This window comes from Balaenoptera acutorostrata, chromosome 13 (assembly GCF_949987535.1).
Source record: "Balaenoptera acutorostrata chromosome 13, mBalAcu1.1, whole genome shotgun sequence".
Classification (NCBI taxonomy): Eukaryota; Metazoa; Chordata; class Mammalia; order Artiodactyla; family Balaenopteridae; genus Balaenoptera; species Balaenoptera acutorostrata.
In genome coordinates, this window is record NC_080076.1 from 85030544 (window position 1) to 85050560 (window position 20017).

Here is a 20017-nt window from a genome sequence, read left to right on the forward strand (position 1 = left end):
GACATTATTCCCTCCAAATGAAAGTATAAAATACCACTTAGAGAATATTCTTGACCAAAAAAAAAAAATCAAAACAGAACCTGTTCAAGCTTCTAGATCTAATATATAGGAAATACAGGAAACAGAGGAACATTTTAAAAGGACACCATCAGGCTGCAATCAGTAAAACACCAACTATGGGAAATGCTATAGGATAAATAAACAAGTTTCAATTAAAAAAACTGCAAGAAAATTATTAAATGAATGGATAAATAAGTAGGGAAGAGAGCCTATAGATTGAAAGAGACAAATATATCAGCCAAATGCAGTGTATAAATCCTGTATGGATCCTAATTAAAACAAAGACACTGGGGGGGGAAAAAAACAGGAAAGGAAAAAAAGAAAGAAAAAGAGACAATCAAGGAAATCTGAACATTGTTTGGATATCTGCCAATATTAAGGAGGTAATAAAATTTTCAAATGTGGTATGTTAAGTTTTTTTAAAGTTTTTATTTTTTAAAGATACATTCTGAGATATTTGTAGATGAAATTATATGAAGTCTAAGATTTACTTCAAATAATCCAGTTGGGGCGGGGGGTATAGATGAAACAAGAATGGCCATGATTGCTATAGCTGAGGGACACACGAGGGTTTACTGAACTATTTTCTCTACCTTTGTATATGGTTAAATTTTTCCATTATAAAAAGGTTTTTAAAAAATTCTAGCATCCTTGAATAATGCTTTGTTATGCAGCTCAGTATTTTCTGAGGTTACAGAATGCTCTTCACACTAAACTCTTCTTGCCAAGGTTCTTGTCAGGTAATCCATGGCTGTCATTTGAGCCTTCTGTGTAGAAATACATAACAACATATATACCCTCATGACTTCTGGATAAAATGATAAATGCCTTAGCACTAAAATTCAATTTATTCTATATTTTTTCAAACTAACTTTAAACCTGAAAAAGTATATTGCCTTTAGTTCATTAAAGATTATAAATAGTCTTTATTTATACCACTTAAAGTAAGCATTCATATAAAAAATCAAATTTCACACTCACAGATATAACCACAAAGAGCTCTATCACCACAGTTGGCAGACACTAAGGAAACTAAGCATTATCAGATATATTGAATTTCAAACCTGAACATGTATCTTTTGTGGCTTTTCCGCAAATTCTTTGTTATAATCTAGAGATTAGCAATGACAGGAGAACATTTATTCTTTGCTTCCTTCTCACTTTAAGACTATCGATAACACAGACCATGGTATTAATGAAAATGTTCACCAACAAGATTATAGACCTAAATATGTGAGCCAAAAGGAGTAGTCTTACCTGTTGCCTATATAGTGACAGTTTGCCTTCAATTGGCTCATTTCTCATCATTTTCTTTTCAATCAGCTGACTGATCTGTGTGTTTATTTCATTTATCTAAAACAGTATGAAAATAAAAAGGTTAAAACTCTGCCTACGAATACCCAAACTAAGGGACATCTGGCCAAACAAAGCTTTGAATTTACAGTTGTTATTATCAGTAATTTGATGGGAGGATCAGCTCCATTAACATTATGAGTGGGCTGTTACGATTACTTTTAGAGACAACTTGCATTTCACAGTTCATGATACATATTTACACAATTTGATTACTTACATGGATTTAACCATCCATATCTAAATTATCCTAAAGTATTCTACATGAAATATTTATATATTACTATCAAAAAGATGATTTCTAAAAATCTGAAGTTATCCCTTCACCTAGGCTGTGACTTTCACGTAACTGTAAGTGATAAAGCAAATCTGGACTAACATTCCCCAGGGATTTAGTACAAGGAATTCACGAACCCAGCTGAGAGTTGACATGAATGACATCTAAAAACCCTTCCTATTCTAATGAATGATCTGTGATTCTATAATAGCTGTCATTTATCCTACTCATTAATCTAAGCTTTTCTCAAATGTAGTAAAACTGAATAAAGCCAATAGAAGCATATAGTCCTATAATAAATTTTTTTTAATTACATGGCTTTCAGTATAACTATCCTTTGAAAAAACTAGAATTTTCCTGTTAATCCTATAACATTAAACTGAGCCAAAACTGACTTGGACAACTGATTTCTATACATAAATTAAAAGAATAAAATCATTAGAATTATGTATTTAATTGTAGTGGCTATTAAGCACATTAAAGTCAAAATCTTTCAATCAATGTTCATGATATTTAATTATTTTAAAAAATATACCTCTGATTAGTGTTTTTAGGGAAGAAAAATGTTATGATACCAGGTTTCATTGAGCATTACAAGGAAGTTTAGTAATTCCAAAGCAGGCATAAAAAGCTAATAAAAAACATTAGCTTTAAATACAAAATTGCTATAATATTATTCTTGGAAATAAAAAATAATCACATTTATGATATTTAAAAAATTGTCAACTAAATTATTATATTATGAATATATAAACTTATGAGTCAATCATATACATTAATTTATATATCCAAGTTACCCAGTTTCCTAATCAGTTGACTAGGTTTTTATAACACCATGTGGATTAAGTGACAGCATTACGTGCTATAATTTCTCATAAAGAACAACTCCTCATAAGAGCTGTCAGCTCTTAGCACAGGTTAACTTAAGAGTCAAGAGTAGGACACTACAGAAAGCAGTTCACATAATTTTCACAGGACTGGGGATGAGATAAAATTGGAAGCTTATAAAAAGAAGACGATTGTTACTTACTTTAGATTCAAGTTCAAGAAGATCAGAATGACCCATAGCAGGCTCTGAAACCACTTTCTGTAAAAACTGCAATTCTTTTTTCTTGTTCTCTAATTCTTTAGGAAATTTTTCAGTTACCATATATGAATTAAACTTTATCTCCTCCTCTAGCCTCTTCATTAAACCTATAAAAATAAGATAAATGAATATTCAGCCCAAGAGAGTAGGTAAAGTGATGCTTTGTACATTTTAAAACATAAGACCTGGATAGCAGGGCACATCCATTGAAAGCATTCTGTATAATACCTAGTATAGAACAATAAAAGATTGGCCACTGAAATTTTTTTGCTGTTAATTAGAGTGATAATGAAGGACAATTTACATAGAAGAATATTTAAATTATAGAAGAAGTAATATTATGATCTTTCCAAATTACCACCTAATTCTTTTACAGTCCACAATATGCAAAAATAACCTTTACAGTGCCAAATATTTTGTTGGGTCATATTTTGTCGTCTAAGTATTTAAGGAATCCATGAACCAAATGACAACACAAATGAAATCTAATCCAGGTTATTTCTTCTATAAGTGGTCATTTATTCTTCTTCTTTTGCAGTACTTATGATGCAATTTATATTCCTATTCTAATACTTCATAAATGGTAATACATTATCATTTTTAGCTTTAAACCAATGAAGATATTACTAAAGGTATAAGTTAAAATCTGAAAAAGAGAAATTATCTACATTCATAAACATTTTCAGTTTTCCATGTTTGGTAGTTTTGATTTTGTAAAGTATTAGTTTACAGTTAAGTGGCAACTTAAATTACATTTTTAAGATTTAAGTTTTCTTATTCTGGCAGAGTGAACAAACATACACATATACAGGTTTTCAGTGAATAATGGTTTTGTTATAAATTCCCAGCCTTGAGAACTTTAAAAAGTTTATTTCAGATCTTTCCATTACACATTTACAAATTCTGGCTTGACTTTTTAAAACACTGGATTTCCGGTTTAAGTAATCTACGTACGTAGATTGCATAATAAATCTCAGCCAAAGCCTTAAAATTATTTTTAGTTCTGCTGTGCTAACCATATATTAATGTGTAAAAATTTATTAATGGCAAATTCACGAGTTTTCCATTCATCCCTACAATTTTCCACCTCTTTTTTTAGGGACTGGGGAAAGGAAGGAAAGTGTTTACTGAATCACACTATAATTAGGCAGACATTCCTATATGGTTTCCGATTAGCTCTACAACCTGGCTTCTTTGGCTATTAGATGACTAGTTTTTCCACCTTCAAGTTCTTAAACATAGTGCATGTAATCAGAGATGCAAGAAATCAAAATCTAAAATGTTTTTAAAGATTTAAAATTCTTAAATATTACTTTCCTTATTTAAAAAAAGTTTCTAATTCTAGAAAATACAAACCAATCTATAGTAACAGAAAGCGGATCAATGGTTGCCTGAGGTGGGTTAGAGAGGCAGAGAGGGGCAGGAGTGAGAAATTACAAAGCGGCACAAGGAAATGTTTAGGGGTGATGGATATATTTGTTATTTTGATTAAGGTTGACAGTTTCACTAGTGTATACGTATGTCAAAACTTATCAAGTGTATACTCTAAACGTGCTGTTTACTGTATGTCCATTTTACCTCAGTAAAGCTATTAAAAAACATAAAAACAGAGTTTCCATCACATTTTAAATTCTTCTCTTAAAAATTTTAACTTATACTTTGAAAAGTGGACACATTTCTATGCAGTTTTTAAAAAATTATCTTTGAAAATCCTGGTGAAATTAAATATAAGGTCACTTAAGATCTCCGGAAACATTTTGATTAAAAACCCTCTGAAAACGTCTCACTGATCCTACTACAACTGAATGAGTAGCTTCTTTTACATAATAAATCTCAGGAATATGTAGAGTATAAAGATGAATTAACTTAAGTGAATATTTTATAATACAGCTGTTACTCTGAAAAAATACAAATTCCACTGTTATACTAAAAATACTTTTATGTTATTTAAGCAAATAGAAATTTTTTGTAAGCCATTTGTTGTTACTAAAAAATTTCGATGGACCTTATTAAACTAAATACCTGAAGCAACTGAACATCTGTTTAATTTACTCTTTTCCTAGGCTGCTGAATATAATCCTTAAGACTCTGCTTCCCAGAAAGACGTCAACAAAGCAGGAACTCCTTAACTTCCTGCTCCCCACTCCCTGTCCATCCACAAAGAACATATATTGCACACATAATACCTTATTTTTTTTTAATACCTTATTTTTATATTTTCAGCCATTATTTTTTCTTACTTGATTTCCCTCCTACCTGTGGAAAACATAATTTTCTTCCTATGCAGGGGTAAGGTCTCTACTCCCACCTCCCAACTATTTAACAGATTGTTTACTGAATGCTGGCTGTGTGTAATCTGTGTGCTAAGGCCTGAAAATAGAAAGAACAATTATGACTTGGTGACTAGCCTGGAGTTTAGCTGTGTCAGAGTCAGATATGCCAACAATTAACATATTATGGCAATTGCTGTAGAACATTCAGTGCAATACAGGGACACAGTGGGAGCACACAGGAAAGGTTGTTACCAATTCTCACCTTTTCCTCCTGAATCTTCCAATCTTCCTTTGTCTGACTGGCTCTCCAGCAATGTGAACACCACTAGACCACTACCCTGCCTCAATCTATGCACAGTACTATATTTCTCAATCATTTGCACACTCTCTCCCTCGTCTTCTTTTCAAAGACAAGCAGTCAGAAGAAGCCTGCCCTTTTATCTCTACTTCTTCCTCCATCATTTGCTTAGCCTACTACATTTATGTTCTTTTAGGTCACTGTGCCTTGGCATGGAATGTCTTCCACTCCTCTACCTCTCCAGCTTTAATTTAACTCAATTGCCACACCTCCAGGAAACCATTTGACTCTGTGTTAGCGTTTAGTGCTCTTTGCCTCTTTGTTCTCATCGGAGCCTGTGCTGAGCTCCATTGGTGTATTTGTCACACTGCATTGTAATTGTCCACTGCTTGTCATTTCTCCATTAGACTGTGAGCACTTTAATAGAAATAGCTTTTCTTTCTATTCCTAGCACTTAGCACAGTATCTGACATGTAGCAGATGTTCAATAAACACTGAATTAATGGACTATTGGTTTTGAGCCAATTATTTATATTACTGTGTAACAACGCAACTGATTTTATTGTTTAGCATCATCTACTAACATATTGCTTATATTAATATTTTAAACCAACATCTCGAGAGATGCCCAAAACAGAACAACTTTATTTGTCCATTTTATTACTAAATAATTATGTATTTCCTGGCCCAAACAATTCTATTTAGTCTAGAAAGCCAAAGCAAAACAAAGTCTATCAATTCAAACAAAAAATGAAATATTACTAATACTATAAATATCTTTGGATATTCTGTTTAGTTACCAGAATTAAAACATAATAGCAAGAAATATTTAACCTAATAAAATTGAGGATAACAGACACTGCAAAAACACATGTTCAGGCTAACATTTTAAGTTGTATTAAACTGTACTGATCAATCAATTTTTCTGCATACCAAATCTTTCAATTCTTGTATACATTACCTTCATTTTCAAAAATTCACTATTAATGTTAAGTTCTAGAAATTTCTTAGCAAGGATAGACATATGAAAACAAATTGCTTATTGATATTAATTTTTAAATGGCTATAATTTAAGGAATTTCTTTTGAAGATTTATCTTAATTTTTTACAGTAAAGATGTGAAGGAACCTACATCAAACCCAAAGAACATATACTAAAAAGATGTACTATATATAATACTAAGGAGGAAAAAAGCACTAAAAAATTACTTTCTTTTGTCCTAAACATTCTCCTAAAAAGTGAAAACCTAGTGAATAAAGAATCAAATGACACGAACAACTAAATGCATGGAAACTTCCAGGTATTGCTTGAATCTGAACTTATGACTGAGAGGAGTCAGAGATTCTATGGAAAGCCACTAATTAATATGTATGAACCATACATTTTATAGGGAGTACTCTACTGGTTTCTTAAATATCAATTAATACGTATTTCCTTGATTTTAAGATGCCATCAACTATAAGACACCATCAACTAAATTACAAATACCATGTGAAATGCATACATAAAGTAAAAGATGTATCCCAATTGCAAAAACAATTAAAATGGTAAAGAACATGTATCTACAAACAAGGAAATACTGTATTATCTCTTTCAACAGCTTTATTGAGATATAACTTACCACACAGCCATACAATTCATCTGTTTAAAGTGTACAATTCAATGGCTTTTAGTATATTCACAGAATTGTGTAACGATTACGACAATCAATTTTAGACCATTTTAATCAGCTTCAAAAGAAGCCTCTATACCCACTAGCAGTCACTTCCTCCCCCCATCATCCACCTACCAACACAGCTGTCCTCCCCTACAGTTCCTCAACCCTTGGCAATCAATAGTTTGACTTCCATCTCTATGGATTTGCTTATTCTGGAAATTTCATACAAATGGGATCATATAATATGTTTTTGTGACTAGTTTCTTTCACTTAAGATGTTTTTGGGGTTCATCCATATTGTAGCATGTATCAACACTTCATTCCTTTTATTGTTGGATAACATTCCACTGTATGGATATGCTACAGTTTGTTTATTCATTCATCAGTTTAGGGATACTGGGGTTGTTTTTACTTTTTGGCTATTATGAACAATGCTGCTATGAACATTTATGTACAAGTTTTTGTGTGGACATATGTTTTAAACTCTCTTGGGTAGAATAAAATTGCCAGATCATATGGTAATTCTAGGTTTAACACTTTGAGGAACTGCCAAACTGTTTTCCAAAGTGGATGCATCATTTTACATTCCCACTAGCAAAGTATGCAGGTTCCAATTTCTCTACATCCTTGTCAACACCTGTTATTGACTGTCTTTTTTATTACAGACGTTCTATGTATTATATCTTAGAGTATAATATTTCACAGAATACTAGAAAAAGATAAATTAACCTTCCCATAGCTGGATATTTATATTGAAATATTTCTCCAATACCAATGAGAACTTTTTACTGCTCTTCCAATTTACATGGTCTCCCTTCTGATGAGCACACTTAAAAAATGCCTAGGATAGGTTTGGTGGTATAATCTGGGATATCAGAACAATGTATCCTCTATGTAAAGCTAATGTGCCAACAGAGCCAGGGATACCCATGTCATTAGCACAACCCAAAATGTGAAACAACACTCAGTTTTAAGGGTCCAGCATTTTACTTTTTCTTTATAGCCCTGGCACTAAAACAATATTCACATTTTTTCCATCCATCATTCTCATAAAATCCATTCTAAGTATTTTACACATTCACACACCAGAGAGCCTCTCTCCATGGTGGTTTTCATTAGTTCACCCTCTGACAAAACACTGAAAGGGAATTTAAAAACCACAGGTGAACACTTAAGGATGTCTTCATCAGGGCTGTCACTTACTAGCTAGGAAATGATGCCCTAAAATGCTGAGCTATCACTTGACGATAATTAGTTCCCATTAGTAAGGAAGACTACTGATTTAAACTAATATTCTCACTAATATGATGACTTATATCATATTATATGATCATCTATGTCATATAATATAATTTCCACTTACTTTCAGGCTTCGCATCTGCTGCTGCATGGCGCATACTTTTCAACTGGTTTTGTATTCTTTGCAGTCTCTGCACTGCATGAAATAGCTTTAAAATACAATTAGATCTGTTACTTCCTTAGTCTAATGAAACCTACCATTCATATAGACATGCAATGAAAAATACAAGTTCCACATAATTATTATGCTGTAAAGGGAACAAATGATAATAACTAAGAAATTATTAAGCTAAACCCAAAATGTAATTGGTTTGCTCAATACCTTTTCATGTAAAACTTAAAAGAAAAGCTTTCAGACATTTTTTCTTTAGTTATTTGTTGAATTAGGTGATCAAGGAAAAATGCTGGTTAGAAAAGTATATGCACCAGGCTTTTCTTGTTAAAACATGGTTTTCTTTATTCTAAGGAATGCTAGCATTCTCAGAAATGATGGCTCAGGAATCAGAAACTGATGCTAAGTAACCATTCAGGGCATGGGCAATGCAGCTTACTGCTGCAGGGTAATTATTATGATGCCAAGCCAAGTTCCAAAAGAGCCAAACATCTAACCTGCTCACTTAGTAGGAAATGAAGCTGATTTGAAATATATTTTTAATGTACAAGTCTACTCAGTTTTAAGATAGATTTTTTTTTAAATTAATTAATTAGTTTATTTATTTTTGGCTGTGTTGGGTCTTCGTTTCTGTGCGAGGGCTTTCTCTAGTTGCGGCAAGTGGGGGCCACTCTTCATCGCGGTGCGCGGGCCTCTCACTATCGCGGCCTCTCTTGTTGCGGAGCACAGGCTCCAGACGCACAGGCTCAGTAGTTGTGGCTCACGGGCCTAGTTGCTCCGCGGCATGTGGGATCTTCCCAGACCAGGGCTCAAACCCGTGTCCCCTCCATTAGCAGGCATATTCTCAACCACTGCGCCACCAGGGAAGCCCCTAAGATAGATTTTTAATAAAATACAAGAAATACTTTCTGGCCGGGAATTCCCTGGTGGCGCAGTGGTTAAGAATCTGCCTGCCAGTGCAGGGGACACAGGTTCGAGTCCTGGTCCGGGAGGATCCCACATGCCGTGGAGCAACTAAGCCCATGCGCCACAACTACTGAGCCTGTGCTCTAGAGCCCATGAGCCACAACCACTGAGCCCATGTACCACAACTACTGAAGCCCATGTGCCTAGAGCCCATGCTCCGCAACAAGAGAAGCCTCTGCAATGAGAAGCCCGCGCACCACAGCGAAAAGTAGCCCCTGCTCGCCACAACTAAAGAAAACCTGCACGCAGCAACGAGGACCAAATGCAGCCAAACATAAATAAATTAAATAAATAAATTAAAAAAAAAAAGAAATACTTTCTGGCCAAATTATTTTTTCTTTAAGGCAGAGTCTAAAAACGTGGAGTGTGGGTAATTTTGGGCCTTTTCAAGATCTGCTTATTTGCCCATGGAGTAAAGTGTAAAGAATACCGTGATCAGTGGAATAAAATGGATGTTCTTTCATAGCCCCAGAATCTCAGGACACTCTTTAGAGATTCTAGAAGTTTTATTAGCAGTTAATCTTACTGCTTAACATTACAATGGATATTCTGTAATGCTGGAACAACATGAGTTAAGCATGGGCCAAAAGATAGTGTATAGATACCTACAGAGAATAGAACCCAAAAGATGGTATTGTTTTTGCTGTTGGTGCCACACAATACTCTTAAAAAGAGTATTTCATCATGTTAACAAAGGGAAACGTGAACTTCTACAATTCTAAAAAATCTTCTTTACATTTGAATGATCAGCAGGAACGATTTCTTTCACAATGAGAATATAAACTTTTATGTGGGTACCTGATTCTTTTGTTCCTGTTTCTGTTGTGCAAGAAATTCTTCTCTCTCTTTCTCAACTCGAAGTTGCCTTGCTATTTTAAGCATCCGTTGATGATTCTGAACTGTCTCCACCTACAGTGAGGGAATAAATAGTATATGTTACTATCAGGTTTAAGAAAGACATGAGCATGTCACATGACTCAGACATCCACTTATCATTTCCTTTTGGTAAACTGTATTCCCTAGAGATGACACTAAAGTTTCAGACTCCAGGTCCTTAACAAGTTTTGGGCTACTGCCTAGGGAGATTCCCTTTCCATCAATGTATTTGACTCCAGCCTCCGATGTACACTCATGCCTTGCTTAATCTTTATTTGCATTCCTAAATCTTTGCAAGTCCTTGGGACTTGGGGCCAAAGTCCTACAGTGCTAATTCTTGCCTTACCCTTTTCTTCAAACGTTCAACTCTCTTAATGAGCTGATCCTTTTCTTCCTCCATTGCACTGATATCCTAAAAAGTAGTCAAGAAGACGTTATAAGAAAAAGTATTTTGTCTGTAGAATTCAGATAAGGTTTTTACATGATTATGCATCTACCATTTCCATCATTTATAACCAGAGCATTAAGGAACAAAGATCCTCTTTTGGATGAAGGGCATTTCTATTCCCACCCCTCACCCCAGGGTTCTTTATGCAGGGTAATTTATTTGGTAGCTTGGTGTTCATCTAGAAAAGCAACTGAAACAGGTTACAAAGTAGCAAGGTAAAGCTGCCAACCAGACCATTTGTGTTCTGATTCCAAATATGGGCACATGATTTTTCAAAAATCTTCTATAATGGAAAGTATACAGGTCTAAAAACATGAACAACAGCTGCTGACATCCCATCTGCTCTGTTAAATACCAAACTATATATTCTGTCAATTTTCCATCAAAATTATTTTTAAGGCTATGGTGTTTTCAAGACATAAATTTGTATCTGGTTTTGTCAATTAAGCAATTCTCTTTCTAAAAATAAAGATTTCAAAAATGTCTTTTAACCAGCTCCACAATAGTTTCTAGTGAAAACAAACAAACAAAAAATCCTTCCTAACCAAAAAACTAATAGGCTAACTCTCACAGTAATAATAAAAGGAAAAATATATACGGTATTCAGTACTGACAGGATTTGGGGAAATAGGCACTGTTACTACTGGTGGCATTATATTGAAGAACAATATCAAAAGTCTTAAAATAAATGTGTATGCATTCTGGCTCAGTAATTTCACCTCTGGGAATCTATAAAGATTCTCATAGATGTCAATTATATCTAAAGTTTGGAAATGACCCAAATGTCTGAGGATTATTAAGTAAATTATGGCACAACACAATGAAAATCACTAAAAATTATGAAGAATGTTGAATGACATGAGAAAAAGTCATGATATGACATTACTTGAAAGAAGCAGATTATAACATTTATATATAATACAATACCAAGAAAAAGGTTTAAATATATTCACTAAAATATCAGTAGCAGTTATCACCAGAGCATGGCATTTTGAGTGAATTATTTTCTATTTTTGCTTAATCATACTTCTTTACAAAGAATATGTTGAAAAATACTTTGGTAATAATTAATAAAATTAAAATCACATACTCTAGGTTATTTTATCATTTTAGTTTACTCACATGACATAATGGAGGAACCGTAGGTGGACATCACTCTTATTCCATACTTTGTGATAACTATCTACTTATGGGTCTTTCTTTTCCATTAGATGTGAGTTCATCTTTCATTTCTTATACATTCAACAAACTCTTATTGAGAACCTACCACACGCAGGGCACTGTGATATGCACTGGGGATACTGTGGTGAACAAGATATGCAGACGTGGTCCCTGCCCTCACTGGGTTTAAATACAGTTGATAAGACAGACATTAAAATAATCATAAGTGTAATGAGTGTTATGAAACAGAAAGAACTGGGGGGAACTAATCTATCTAGGGAATCAGGGAAGGCCTCCCTGAGGAAGCAACTTCTAATGTTTCCTGTTTGAATGAGAAGATAAAGATGTGATTTCTAAAAATACAAAATCCATGAAAGTGAGAATTAGCAATGGTTTAGAGAAAGAACTTTCACACCTAGCAAGAATATAAAGACATTTTTTGGAGAACACTAAGTAACATACATCAAAAGTCCTAAAAATTTTCATATGCTTTAATAAGCAATTCTACTTCTAGGAATTTATTCTAAGGAAACAATCACAGGTACCCCCAAATAAATTTATGTAGAAGATAATCACAGCATTATCTATGACAGCAAAAAATGAAAACAAAACACCAAAAATTGTTAGACTATCCATACCACAGAATATTAAATTAATAAGTAATTAATATTAATTTAGTCATGAAAAATCATACCGTAGAAAGATAACAATGGGAATATATTCACATGAAATGATTAAAAAAACAAATAATTATGTATAGCATGATCCCAAATACACACACATATATACTTTATTTTCTATATCATATATATATATATATTAGATAAAGACCCAAATTTTAATTGCTTTTAATCCATGGTAATGGTCTATATAGTACATAAGAACTAATTATGAATTTACCCTGGCCTCATTAATTTCTTCAGTAAAGAATCAGCAAAGGTCTTACAAAAGAAAATTTGCCATTTGCTATCACTAGTTTCCACATACTCTTAAGACTCATACTGAATTTAATTCAAGTCCAAAAAAAAATGGTTATTATGTTTTTTTCCTTTACCCTTCTTATTTCTGCTGTAGAAAATCCAGATGCCTTGAGCTGCTCACATTCTTTATGCAAAGTTTTAAAGGCTTCCATCAAATCTTCATACTAAAAGAACAAGTTAAAAAATTATAAACTAGTGACTAGATCCAGTAGGCTTTTCTTAATCAGGTTATCTATTAACTTAAAGTGATTACTTAATCGGTATAGAACAGCATTTAAATATATCCTTAAACATTTATATAGGACACAAAAAAAGTTGGTGTATATAATCTGGCCTCTAAAGACTTCTCTGGTTACTTCCCTAACTAACACTCTATTCACTAGCTTTGTTGATCTTCTTTCAATCCCTGGAATATTCCACCTTCACTTTATACACCCTATTCCCTCTGAGAATACTCTATGACTCCCTCACCCTTTGCCAGGGTAGCTCCTATTAATCCTTCAGGTCTCAGCACAGACACCACTATCCTCAAAGAAGCCTTCTCTAGCCCTGTACCTATTCCATATCAGAGTACCATGATATCAGAGTAAATATCATATAAAATTATAATTGCTAGCTACTTGTCTGTCTCCCTCCTTTAGACAGTGAGAGTCAGGAGGATAAGAATCATATTACTTGTGGAGACGTCTACATTCCTAGGGCCTAGCATAGTGCATAACCTATACAGGTGTTCAATAAAGAGTAGTTAAATGAATGAAAAAAATCACAACTCTTATCCAAAATTTTTAAAAAATAGGTTTTTTTGTGGATAACGACAGAAAATTAATAATATTTTTTCTTGACTGATCATATTCTGCAAGTCTGTAAATCAATCATTCTAAAACTCTTCATTTAGAAAGACAATGTTCATTTTTTATCAGGCTCTCTGCTAAATGGCTAAATGTGTAAGTCATTTTATACATATACTTCAAACATGCTTCGAGGACAAACATGTCTTTATTATTATTAATCCTTCCATTAATAATTAGCTGGGCGTGTTTAGTAAAAGCCTATTAATAACCTTCCTCCAGGGATGTCCCTGGTGGTGCAGTGGTTAAGAATCCACCTGCCAGTGCAGGGGACACGGGTTTGAGCCCTGGTCCGGGAAGATCCCACGTGCCGCGGAGCAACTAAGCCCGTGCGCCACAACTACCGAGCCTGCACTCTAGAGCCCGCGAGCCACAGCTACTGAGCCCGCATGCCACAACTACTGAAGCCCGCGTGCCTAGAGCCCGCACTCTGCAACAAGAGAAGCCACCGCAACGAGAAGCCTGAGCCCCGCAACGAAGAGTAGCCCCCACTCGCCACAACTAGAGAAAGCCTGCGCACAGCAACGAGGACCCAACACAGACAAATAAATAAATAAAATAAATTTATTTAAAAAATAAAATAAAATAACCTTCCTCCAGAGGAACTGGTTTCTATCTAATTTATTGATGTGGGAGGGTAGGGAGGATATAATATTTCATAGTTACACCTCTCTATTTCTTACATTATGTAAAGCATTCAAAGGTAGGGGCTGCAGTGGTCTCATTCTGCTGTACTTTTCTCAAGGCATCTACTGTAACATTTCACATAATTATTTGCATAAATCTTTCAACCCTAGAAATGTCTTAAGAGATCAATACTGACTCTATTTTGAGTGACTGCTATGGCTACCCCAAAATAACAAAATATATGGATGAAAATACATTTAGTTGATTGTTTCGATTAATACAGATTTTGAGCACATACCATATAGAAGCAACCCTACCAAACCCTGGAGGAAAACAAAGATGGATAAGACATGATACCTGTTTTCATAGATCTCATAATCTATTGGGAGGGATAGATTGACAGACTACTCACAACAAACTGGCACAAAACGGTCTACATACCTACTATAGGACAAAAGCACAAATGCTAAACAGAGGCAAATTTTTTTCTTTTAAATCAAAGTTCTTTGAAATCTTAAGCCTAAATTCTTTCTTTCCATAGTCTTTGATCAGCAATGTGCTTTGAAATCCCAGGACCAGGAGCCAGACCAGCCAGAATCCTGAGTAGTCAAGAGCTTTAAGACCTTAAGGCCAGAACCCAGTATCACCCCAAAACTCTGGAGAGGAAAGTACACTGAAATTGCAAATTCCTGGTCCTTTCTCTACCTTCTGCCTGATTGGAACATCCTTTGAGATCATAAGCTTGGCTTCTTTGTCTACACACAATCTTTGAAGGTGCTCACATGTCCCAATTCACCTGGCATACTGTCAATTTATACCTTTTGCTCCAGTGTAATTATTATGATAACCCCTTTCCTCTCTGATTTGGATGACAAATTATATAGTCACAGAACTGATCAACAAAGTATTCTGCAGTCCCAAGCCCAGGATCCTATCTACCCATAATTCTTTTTTTTTTTTATTCAACCCACACTTATTATTTTTTAAACATCTTTACTGGAGTATAATTGTTTTACAATGGTGTGTTAGTTTCTGCTTTATAACAGAGTGAATCAGCTATACATATACATATATCCCCATATCTCCTCTCTTTTGTATCTCCCTCCCACCCTTCCTATCCCACCCCTCTAGGTGGTCACAAAGCACCGAGCTGATCTCCCTGTGCTATGCGGCTGCTTCCCACTAGCTATCTATTTTACATTTGGTAGTGTATATATGTCCATGCCACTCTCTCACTTCGTCCCAGCTTACCCTTCCCCCTCCCCGTGTCCTCAAGCCCATTCTCTATGTCTGCATCTTTATTCCTGTCCTGCCCCTAGGTTCTTCATAACCTTTTTTTTTTTTTTTTTTTAGATTCCATATATATGTGTTAGCATACAGTATTTGTTTTTCTCTTTCTGACTTACTTCACTCTGTATGACAGACTCTAGGTCCATCCACCTCATTACAAATAACTCAATTTCTCTTCTTTTTATGGCTGAGTAAAAAATATGGAACGCTTCATGAATTTGCGTGTCATCCTTGCGCAGGGGCCATGCTAATCTTCTCTGTGTCGTTCCAATTTTTAGTATATGTGCTGCTGGAGCGAGCACCACAATTCTTAAGTAATAAATTATTCTAAGATCCAAATTTCAGGGGTTTTTTTTATATCCACATACTCTATCACCAAAAAAGGTATTTGTGTGCAAAAGTCAATATTTTCACAAGTGATTACAGTTGAACATTAGTTGATAACTATTTTACCTTTTGATGCCACTGGAAATACGGAGACAGCAAATAAACTAAAGTGAGATCAATATATATTTGAACGTGTGCACCTTGAAATCCACTACGGATAGCTTAAAAATACCATTTATATATTGTATACCTGTTTATTGGTATCAGCCACGGTTTCATCCTGAAGAAACTCACTTGGTACCTCAAGTTTTATTAAAAAACGAGCTAAATATGCTCTTTTCTTCAGTTCATTAGTCCTCTGAAGAAGCCAGTGGAGCACTGGGTAAATTACAGGTTTACTTCCAATCACCAGACCCTGACGAAAGTTACTCCTATAAAAAGAAAATAAACACACACACACACAGAGGCTTAAAAGTAAACCTTGAAAAGAGGTAACATTTGCTCAAAATCCAATTTACAATTTCCTGATTGCTTTCCATGACTATTTAAAAAAGATAAAACCAAGGCTAATCTAAAGTCAGTCTGCACATTAACAATAATCATAAAATTAGGCCTTTAATATATCACTAGAATATACAGGGAGGTTGTTTTGGAACCATTAACTGGTACAGTCAGCCTAAATACTTCACTTCATTGACTGGACAGGTTTAAGTCATTGTTTTTGGCTAGGATGGCAGATAAATGATAAAATGGAATCATGGATTTGCCTGACTTTTCTGATTAAGAGAAAGAACTGACTCACTTAAGACTAGTGTATGGGGCTTCCCAGGTGGCGCAGTGGTTGAGAATCTGCCTGCTAATGCAGGGGACACGGGTTCGAGCCCTGGTCTGGGAAGATCCCACATGCCGCGGAGCAACTGGGCCCGTGAGCCACAACTACTGAGCCTGCGCGTCTGGAACCTGTGCTCCGCAACAAGAGAGGCCACGGTAGTGAGAGGCCCGCGCACCGCGATGAAGAGTGGACCCCACTTGCCGCAACTAGAGAAAGCCCTCGCACAGAAACGAAGACCCAACACAGCCAAAAATAAATAAATAAATAAAGTAATTAATTTAAAAAAAATGTAGTGTGTTCCAATAATGGCTAAGAAGCAGAAAAATGTTTAAAAAAAAAAAAGACTAGTGTATGACAAAATAACATTAAGAATTCAAGATTATTTTGAAATTCAGTGATTTTCTGAGGCCACTGACTTAGGGAAAACAGGTATTGCCAGAAAGACTGACTGTGAAGGTTTGGATATTAAAGCACAGCTCTAAGAAAGCAACACTTGATCAGATTCTTACATGTCCGTGGCATTTCCTGGAGGTTTGTATTTAAGGATACCAAGAAGGCTCAACATCCTTTTGGCTGTCTGCTCTGGCATCTCCTCTCTGATATCAACAACTTGCTAACAAAGAAATTGAAAAAATGTTATTATTGTATATCTAACAAAGTACAATATTTAAACTCACTGACAAAATTGTTCTTCTAGAGCGTAACAGTCACAATGGTCTCTTCAAAAACAGATTAAGTATGGAGGCCCCCAGATTCCAAGTGAGGGTACATACAAGTAGCATCAGGATTCATATTAAGAAGGTCAAGCTTAAAAAAGTCTCAGTGGAAAAGACCAGTGCATGAGAGACATGAGCCAACTTGCAACACAATAAAACCTTTCGTAAAAGCATTTTCATTCCAGGACCAAATCTATTTATGTTTGAAAGTAGACAAATAATTTCTAAATAAGGTACAAGTAGATAATTTAGTTTTTGAGCTATTAAGAAACCTTAAAGATCATCTACTATCTATAGCTTTACAGGCATGGAAAATTAGGCCCAGAGAGGTTAAATAATTTGCCCTAGACGCACAGGTATTTAGTGGCAGAAACTGGCTTTCTTGCCACCCTTTTCATCATAGAGAAAAAGAAAACTCTTACCTTTGGGTCAATCTCAGCCAGAACATCACTGAGAACTTGTAATAGTTGCATTGGCTCCAGGGAATCAAATGTGATTAAGTTATAGTTCTTCCCAAAAGGCTCCTTATTGAGATTGTCCACGATGAATTTGATTTGATCACTCATAATTAGGTCTTACAATTTAAACTAAAGAGTAAAAATACAGAAAAGAATTCCTCAATATTGGTAACAAAAGTTCTGTATTAACAAAATACAGTCAACAGAAAGTCAGTATTAAGTTCATAGGAAGTAGGCATGGGAAGTATTCTACATGGCATATAAAATGCTGTGAAGAGGGTTATTTTGTTGAAAGAAAAAGAATATGCAGATTTTATTAGGAATGCTACAGTACATACTGTTAATATTTAATGACCTGTTTTTGTATATGCATCTGATCGCAATCATCTGAATTAACATTGAATTAATGTGGACAAATGAATACAAAATCCACCGACATTAACATTTCTCCCATTCAGCTTCACAATTTCTACCTAGAGGTAAAAACTTGTTAGCCTGTAAACATGCTTCTAAGTTTTTTTTTAATTTAATTAGCAGCCCACATTAATCCAAATTACCAACTTCTCTGGAAAATCAGATCTGGCAACCCTGGACCCACTAGGTACATGGCCACAACCACCTGAAGCTGGGTAGAGGCTGCAAGCTTCAGCCTTGGGGGTGCGCTCTTTGGTTTTGTTTTGGTTTCCTCCAACAGGTACTCTTCACACATGGATGCATCAACTCTGCCACCCTTGAGTAATTAAGGCCTTCATTTCTTTTGCCTTCAGTAGTTCCAGTCTCTGCCTCTCCCATTCCAAATCATTTTGTAGGCGTCTCATTGCCTACAAAATAAAGTCCAAACATCTTGGATTTTGAGACCCTTTAAGATCTAGTTCAATTTACAGTTTCTCAATATTATTTCCAATTGTTACCTTACACCCTTTCAAACTTCAGCTGACTGAAATAAGCACTGCTCCCTAAATAACTTTTCCATCTCTGCCTTCAGTTAATGCTGTTTTTTCTGCCTAGGACTGTTCTCCCTTTCCCCCGTCTCCAGAGGTGCAAATCCTAACCGTGTTTCAAGCCCTGCCCTCCAAATCCAAGTTCCTCTAGGAAATCTTTCTCAAGCTATCCCCCAGTTCTGCATCAGAATAGCAGCATTTGCCCTCCAAGCTGACCACTTTATCTGCACTGCTCTCCTGGAGTTACTTTTCTATTTTGTACTAGTTACTTACAGTTTCTCTTCTCTACTAAACTGTAAATTCCATGAGGACATATCTGTGCCTAATTCTATCTCTGAATATCCACTGCATCTAAAACAGTGACTTCTTCCACTAGACTGAATTTGTTCACAGGCCCAAGGCCAGAAAATAAGCATAAGCCTAAATAGAGTGGCAGTGAGGAAGATCATAACTTTTTAAAAAATTGATTACCTGATTATTTAACTGCTGAAACAGCTTAATCAAGGCTATTAGTGTTTCTTGCACACAGATATCACTTGTTTAGTATGGGGAAAAGTGGTAGAAATTTGCAGACAGGCAATTTTTTAGAGTAGCTATTTTTAAAAATGAATTAAAAAATGAACTACTAAAAAAAGAAATAAAGACAAAAATACTTCAGTGCTCCCTAATAGTTCCTAACCATGAAATGAAGAGATGCTATTTTATTTAAGACATTCATTGGAGCTGCATGCACCTTGCTCTGAAATAGGTTTTTTAAAGTGGGTGGGTGGAGCTAGATACTTAGAACTAACATTGAAATGTAAAAATATTATCATTTCCTCATAAGTATGATAAAATTATGAGTAAATGATTATTATTTTTGAAAAATAAGCCAAAAGACGGTAGAAAAGATAACCAATGTGGTTTAAAATTTTGAGGTTTCCTTTAAGCTATAAAAGGAAAACCTTTACATAAATTAAATAAAAATCCACACTGGAGATGCAAATTTTCCACTGTTGAAAGTATTTTAAGTATAAGTCCACGTCACAGTCCTCACACACGGATATACTAATTTTTAACTCTTTAGAAATTATATACATGTAGAAATTACACATACATAAAACGTAACATATACACACACATATATATTCT

At 34.8% G+C, this 20017-nt stretch overlaps 1 protein-coding gene and 1 non-coding gene across 11 annotated transcripts in view; both read right to left on the reverse strand.

Annotated features, from left to right (window-relative positions):
- IFT81 (intraflagellar transport 81) overlaps positions 1-20017 on the reverse strand; it is a 203125-nt gene that overhangs the window by 67207 nt on the left and 115901 nt on the right. For 5 of the 10 annotated variants that reach the window (XM_057526620.1, XM_057526619.1, XM_057526618.1 and 2 more), the window contains exons 2-11: positions 18565-18766; positions 17910-18074; positions 17281-17384; positions 16190-16370; positions 12922-13011; positions 10605-10670; positions 10181-10291; positions 8369-8453; positions 2721-2884; positions 1318-1413 (exon numbers count right to left, since the gene is read on the reverse strand). In XM_057526620.1, coding sequence (XP_057382603.1) covers positions 1318-1413; positions 2721-2884; positions 8369-8453; positions 10181-10291; positions 10605-10670; positions 12922-13011; positions 16190-16370; positions 17281-17384; positions 17910-18053 — 1041 coding nt within the window. In that variant the 5' untranslated portion in view covers positions 18054-18074; positions 18565-18766. Of the gene's footprint in view, positions 1-1317; positions 1414-2720; positions 2885-5033; positions 5067-5312; positions 5539-8368; positions 8454-10180; positions 10292-10604; positions 10671-12921; positions 13012-16189; positions 16371-17280; positions 17385-17909; positions 18075-18564; positions 18767-20017 lie in introns of those variants that run through there. The other 5 variants (XM_057526616.1, XM_007189523.2, XM_057526617.1 and 2 more) reach the window with 3 other exon arrangements.
- LOC114238774 (U6 spliceosomal RNA) lies at positions 15807-15914 on the reverse strand. Its single transcript, XR_003624059.1, has one exon. It is a non-coding gene; the product is annotated as a U6 spliceosomal RNA (small nuclear RNA).